This window comes from Mastacembelus armatus, chromosome 17 (assembly GCF_900324485.2).
Source record: "Mastacembelus armatus chromosome 17, fMasArm1.2, whole genome shotgun sequence".
NCBI classification, from domain to species: domain Eukaryota; kingdom Metazoa; phylum Chordata; class Actinopteri; order Synbranchiformes; family Mastacembelidae; genus Mastacembelus; species Mastacembelus armatus.
In genome coordinates this window covers 11,672,248-11,679,139 of record NC_046649.1, presented here as the reverse complement: position 1 = coordinate 11,679,139, position 6,892 = coordinate 11,672,248, and the positions used below count along the sequence as shown (strand labels likewise).

The 6,892-nt window shown below is 38.9% G+C and overlaps 1 protein-coding gene across 1 annotated transcript; it reads left to right on the top strand.

Moving 5' to 3' along the window:
• Nucleotides 1-1,912: 1,912 nt before the first annotated feature.
• On the top strand, nucleotides 1,913-6,617 carry map2k2b (mitogen-activated protein kinase kinase 2b). The gene is made up of 11 exons (XM_026314345.2): nucleotides 1,913-2,827; nucleotides 2,933-3,143; nucleotides 3,291-3,437; nucleotides 3,980-4,057; nucleotides 4,185-4,236; nucleotides 4,434-4,558; nucleotides 4,685-4,898; nucleotides 5,190-5,242; nucleotides 5,397-5,458; nucleotides 5,625-5,670; nucleotides 5,978-6,617. The coding sequence occupies exons 1-11, from the start codon at nucleotides 2,739-2,741 to the stop codon at nucleotides 6,086-6,088; spliced, it is 1,188 nt and encodes a 395-aa protein (XP_026170130.1). The 5' UTR covers nucleotides 1,913-2,738; the 3' UTR covers nucleotides 6,089-6,617.
• The last annotated feature ends 275 nt before the right edge of the window (nucleotides 6,618-6,892 follow it).

Sequence of the window (6,892 nt, the reverse complement as noted above, 5' to 3'; positions counted from 1 at the left end):
CACTTATTGCATGTTCTCTGTGAAATGTACGTTTGAATGCTATAAATGTATGCATGTAATGTAGCCCATGTAATCTATTGAAAGATTTTGTTTTATTTTTTTAATAGATGCATAGAACAACTTATACTGGTGTGCAATGCATGTGTTAAAAAAATGCATTTTTTTTTTCTATGTTTATATATGTGGTTGTCATACACAATGCAGCCAAAAGGAACAGCTTTATTCAGTCTTCACTCCTCTGGGGTGACATGGGGGACCAGTAGTTAGCACTGCTGCCTCACAGCAAACAAAACTCTGGTTCAAGCCTGCAGGTTTACAGGGGCTGAGTTGGAATATTCTCCCTGTGTTAGTTGTTAGGTAGATTCTTTAACAAATAGACTCAGAGGGCGAACTTTGGTAAGATTATATAGAAGTTTTACTTGCAAGGAGTAACAATCACACAGCACCTTAGTACAGCAAGAGAGTCACTGGCTGCTTGCAGCCTAACACATCAGTTTTCATGGTAACACAAAAGGGAGGTGATTTCCCACAGAAAGACATCTGTGCCCTTATCAAATAGTCAAGGTTAGAGCAAACTGTTCTCACTGAGAGCAAAAATTGTATTTCCACAATATACAATAGGCCCTATTCAGCAGTGTTTCAGTATTACTAAAGTAAGGTCACTTGAGGGAAAACATTTTTAATATCTCTAACATAGGTTTTTCCAAGTCTCTGTTGTTATTGCTCAAAAAGAAGTAAACTGTCAAATTGATTGTATTTTAGGAGACTAACAGATTTTTCACACTCAAAATACACAAACTTCTCCTAACATAGTGAGACCAAGTCAGGAGATAGGTGTTTTCATAGTTTGCTTTTGCTTGAAGTATTTGCTTGATGTTGGACTACATGTCATTTCTAGTGCAAGGGGCTTTTGTTCTATCTGCAGGCATTTAGAGCCAGATCCTCCCATAATCAGCATCGTGGCTGCTGCTGTTAGTACGTTGCTGCCAGGCACCAGAAACTTCCTGATCTTATCAGTCAAGCAAAACCCACCAGAGAGCACAAAACCAAGTGTGTGTGTATGTGTGAACAGCAATAAATACTTTTCTAAATATTAGACAGCAGTCCTATGAAACTGAGACAAGAAAGTGTGTATCATAAATAGGGTTTTGCATGAATGTTACTGCATCAAGAAGAAGACTGATGCTGTATTTTCAGGGAGCAAATGTGTGTAATAACAAGTTGAACAGCTTTCTAGGTTTATGATCATGAGCATATTAATAGTTCCCTCTCTGCTTTCTTTCACTGTATTTCTTTTTGTATCTCAAACCTGCTGGTGTCTAAACAGCTACAGCCCAGTCAGATGTGTAGAAGCTGTAAAGAAATAAGCAAGAGTTCCCCCTGCTGAAAGAAAACCACACAACAGTAGTTAAGTGAAAGAGACAATGGTCTACCAGTGTTTTGCATAAAAAAAGGATACATTTTCTCTCCAAATGTGTTTTATACCTAAAGATAAATTGTATACATTTTGTGAGCACTTAAATACAAGAGGGTAGACACACAAGTGACCAGTGGAACAGTGTAGGCATATATGAATATGTACACTCATTTGTTTATTACACCTATTAACACCTAGCAGAAAAACGAATGTAGTGTTATACAACTGTCCTGCAACGGATCCTGCCTTCATGACGGTGAAAATGTTTTTATAAGTTTTTATAAAAGTGTTGATTTTAGTTTTAATGACCTGTATGCCTACCTGATAAACTGGCAACTAGTATATATCGGCCTCCTTTAGCTCATTCCTGATCAATCTAATAACTGTAAAATTAAATGCTTTATGTTATTTATAATTGTGTTATTACTGTAACCCGTTTACACGTAGTTGCCACTTCGCAGGTGGCTGTCAAGATATGAAATATCGCGAGACGAACTTCATAATCACGCCGGACTGTGCGGCGCTGCTGGGCCCCTGTTCTGGCTGCACCGCACCCCGTATCTGCTGCTGGACCTGGACCCGGACCCGGACCCGGTGTTTGACTGTAGCAACCGCACACCTGCCAACTCACAGACGGGGAAGGGTTGGTCTGTCTAAGACTACAGCTCAATTAAAGTGGTGCCTCTAACTCAAACAGCTGGTACTTCCAGTACCGTTATCGCGGTCGCTTGCTTTGAGCTAGCGTTGAATGCGGTACTGTCACGCAACAGTGGTGCTATCACGCAACAGCTAAGTTAGCAGATGAAGTTAGCGAGCTAGCTGACGTGAGGTGTTGCTGGTGATGGCTCTGCTCCTGAAAATATTCTGTTTGCCTTTACGTTGTAGCTAATTCAGCACGGATGAATTTAACATTCACGTTAGCGCGGTGACCATAATGCTAATTATCGTGCTAACCATTTTAACTACTGTTACACCTCATTTAAAACAACTAACCTAGCTAACGCTGCCTTGACGTTACGTTAGCAGTAGCCTACCACATCCTCTAATAGTTTTCAGTTTTTCTCAATTTGTTGCAGTTTTGACAAGCTGAGTCTTAGGGCAACCTATGTGAAGTTGCCAGGTTAGGTTATAATTACGTAAGTTAACCTACATAATAACTGTCAGTTAACAGCCAGGAAATCTAAAGTGCATCAATGGACAATTAGTGCATATAGCACCTACAAGATAATAATCTCTGTGGATAGGCTTAGGTTTAGCAAATTACATTTGTAGTGTGGAGTACTGTCTTTAAACTCAGCACTTAGTTTATCCACAACTTAGCATGGCTCCAAAAAAGAGACCAGTTCCCTTGAATATTGCTCCTACTGGTGATGGGTTATCCACTTCCACCAACCCAGATGTTGCATCTGAGTAAGTTATCCTACTGACAAAATGTTCATATTGCACTGAAATTACTGTATGTCAGTTATTTGTACAATCTAAAAATTCTTTCTTCATACCCATCTATTTTCTCAGGGCCAATTTAGAAGCACTTAAAAAAATATTGGAAGAGTTGGACCTGGATGAACAGCAGAAGAAACGGTTAGAGGCTTTCCTTACCCAGAAGGCCAAGGTGGGTGAGTTGAAAGATGATGACTTCCATCGTATCTGTGAGCTGGGAGCAGGCAACGGAGGAGTTGTCAATAAGGAGTGCCACAGACCATCAGGAATAATCATGGCCAGGAAGGTGAGCTACAAATAGACTATTACCTTAATGCAATTCATCTAATAAAACTGCTGTTGTGCAGAAAAGTAATACAAGGAGTACAATGTTGATAATATATGATTTGAAACCAGAAAAACATGGTCTGTCTTGGTTCTCTATTCTGTTCAGCTCATTCATCTAGAAATTAAACCCGCTATCAGAAACCAGATCATCAGAGAGCTTCAGGTTCTGCATGAATGTAACTCTCCTTACATTGTGGGTTTCTACGGAGCTTTTTACAGCGATGGAGAGATCAGCATTTGCATGGAACATATGGTAAGAGAATTAGACAGGGTGACCGCGTGTGCGGGTAGATGTCAAGTAGTAATGTTAATAGTATTGCATTATTTAATTCTTCCCTACAGGAAGTTGATCTTACTTAGCCCATTTGTACTTAGGCTTTACACTGCCATACTAAACATTAGGTGTAAAAAATCTAATTTGCTTGACGTCACGCAATCCCCATTTTGCCTATTTCAAGGACTGTGACACTTGATCGTCCATGGCCTTTTTATAGTTACATTTCCTATATTCTATAGTTTAATTTAGCTTTTTTTGTTATTAAGGTTTTTATTAAATAACAGTGTTGTGACTGAATGTTCAGTGGAATAGTGGTGGTAGTCATAACATGACGTTACAAATAACAGAATACCCTTTCTTGAGAAACATATGGTCATACCGTACATACAACTCTGCTGAAAAGTATATGCCTATTTCAGTAATGGGAAATACATGCCCCTTTAAAATTTGTGTGTTTGCTTTTTAGCAGCTTGTACCATGATCTGTTGTGTTCTTTGTTGTCTTCCTCTCTTGTGCAGGATGGTGGGTCTCTGGACCAGGTGCTGAAAGAAGCAAAAAGGATCCCTGAAGAGATTCTGGGTAAAGTCAGCATTGCTGTAAGTGTATGGTATAATGCCATATTGTGTTGCATTAATGAAACTGTTTTAGACACATGTCACCATGTGCAAGGCCATGTTTCATGCTTTCTTCTTCATGACTGAGTTTTCCCCCTCTTTTTAACAGGTTTTGAGAGGTCTTGCCTACTTAAGAGAAAAACACCAAATCATGCATAGAGGTACCAGTTTTTTAATGAGTTGATTGTTGATTTACTTATTCATGTGGCCACACACTAAGCAAATTATCAGGTTACCTTTATGTTATTATTAGATCTGTACCATTATACTGTTGGAATAAATATAGTGCCTTTTGACCACTTACTGTTATGAATTTCCATTCAGATTAATTTTTTTTTAACATATACTTTTTACCCAGATGTGAAGCCTTCAAACATACTGGTAAACTCGCGAGGTGAGATCAAGTTGTGTGACTTCGGGGTGAGCGGGCAGCTCATAGACTCTATGGCCAATTCCTTTGTTGGAACAAGATCCTACATGTCGGTATGTATCTCTTTCTGAATTATCCCATGAAGCTCAGTTTAGATCATAACCTTTCTCTGTGTGTGTAACTGCTAATGTAATATTTTTTGTTGACTTTTTTGTGGGTTGTTTATGTTTGTTGTGCAGCCTGAGAGACTGCAGGGAACCCATTATTCAGTGCAATCAGATGTGTGGAGTATGGGGTTGTCACTTGTGGAGCTGTCAATTGGACGTTACCCCATTCCTCCTCCAGATGCTAAGGAGCTGGAAGCCATATTCGGACGACCCATTTTGGATGGTAGTGATGGAGAGACACACAGCACTTCACCCAGACCCAGACCACCGGGTAGACCTGTTAGCGGTGAGTAACACAAACACACACATTTCTGCAGTGTTGTCACACAGCTGTTTCACTGTATACTGCAAGAGGAAACTTTGCATGCTGCCAGCTCCAGGTGGCTGTATAAAATGAATTGCTGCTGTTATTAATCAGTTTCTGTTGGTAGAAAACCACACACCCACTCTCAAATCTAATTTATGGCAAAATATGATAAGTATTTCATGCGCTTAGTCAGGTTGGCAGTTAGGATTCTGTTGCAGGTCTTAAATAACTGTTGAATTAAAAACTCTACTTTGTTGGCTCATTTTTCAGGTCATGGTCCTGTGATGGCCATCTTTGAACTCCTAGACTACATAGTAAATGAGGTGATAATCTAACAAGTTGTCATAAGAATAACTAAAATTTACCCTCTGTTTTCATGTAGTAATTACTCCCATGCTTGTTAAATATGGAAGTTGCCACACTCTGCTGTTGGTGATATGATCCCATGATATGATTTCATTTTTGTCTGTATTTCAGCCTCCTCCTAAACTACCGCATGGTGTATTCACCCCTTGTTTCCAGGACTTTGTGACAAAGTGGTGAGACATTTTACTCTAAAAACATTGCTCGCTTTCCTTTTCTTACATTCAACACCCAATGCATCTTCTTTTTTTGAATTTGTTAGATATTAGATGTAAATATAAATATGTGATCCAGTTTCAAAATGAATCCTGTGGGATAAAAAATCTCTTCTGTTATTTTCAGTCTCATCAAGAATCCAGCAGACAGGGCAGACTTGAAAATGTTGATGGTAAGTGTCCTCAGGTAGACTATGATGTAAGTTTAAATTAAAACATTAAACTTTGCACTTGTGCGTTTTGACTTGTTTACACCAAGATCACGTGCAGCGTCTGACAAGTTGAAGGCTTAGGTCATTCGAAATCTTCAGCCGAACCTGCAATGAGGTTAAACTTGATTAAATTTGATTTTGTAAAGAAACATGCTACATTCGTACAAACTGTAAAATCAGAGTAAGGAACACAAATCTTTTCATTTGAACTCATCATACTTTTTTAATGTTCAGAATCTTATTTATTTGTGATTATGTTTTGCCGTAGAACCATACATTCATCAAGCGGTCTGAGGCGGAGGAGGTAGATTTTGCTGGCTGGCTTTGTAAAACCATGGGGCTCAACCAACCAAGCACTCCCACACGCACTGCAGACTGAAGACACAATCTACTTACACTCACAGAATGTAAAACATGCAGAAGCTGCTGCCTAAAATCATACACCCACACAAACACATTGTTTGCCTCATCTTCCCTCAGGTGAATCCCCTAAAGGCTGCAGCTATCGAATCCACTCTGCTGACATTTAAGTTAGCTGATCACATGCCAGGAATGATTCTGTTATCCACAGAGTTTTCTTCGTAAATCAGTTGCAACAGTTTCTCCAAATACCTTTTTGCAGCATGGAGAACATTCTCTGCAGTTAAACCTCTCGTTTGGAGACTAATAAATCTATAGCTTCTATGTTGAAATCCCCTTTTGACTGCCAGCCCATCCATTCAAATGTGTCCCCGTTATTAAAGCCATGCCTAATGTTCAGCACTGCCTCACTATTTTTTTCCCTTGTGGATCTCTGTCAGAATGAAATTACTCTTCTGTTGTTTCTCACCAACAGACATACAAACTGTACAACTTGTATCAAAACAGGAAAAGATATCTCTTAAAAGAATATAAAAAGAACTGTAATAGCTATGCTTTGTTACATTTTCTGCTTTTTTCCTGAATTTGTCAGAAGTGTTCTGAGGCTTATAACACAAGTGTGTCAATCCCATTTATGACATGATTAAGCATCTGTACATTGTACAGGCAGATACATGAATGAATTAGATTTTTATGTGATACGCAAACACACAGAAATGTTTATTTTACTGAACAGATTCATTATGTATATCTGTGTTAACTCAGATTAGGAAGTTTCTTGCATTTGTTGATGTGGCTGGTTTCTACCAATTTTAAGATGTCT

Coding starts and splice junctions, on each gene's coding strand:
- map2k2b (XM_026314345.2), top strand. CDS start 2,739: ATGGCTCCAAAAAAGAGACCAGTTCCCTTGAATATTGCTCCTACTGGT. Junction 4,058..4,184: donor TGGGTAAAGTCAGCATTGCT/GTAAGTGTATGG, acceptor TCTTTTTAACAG/GTTTTGAGAGGTCTTGCCTA. Junction 5,243..5,396: donor TAGACTACATAGTAAATGAG/GTGATAATCTAA, acceptor TCTGTATTTCAG/CCTCCTCCTAAACTACCGCA.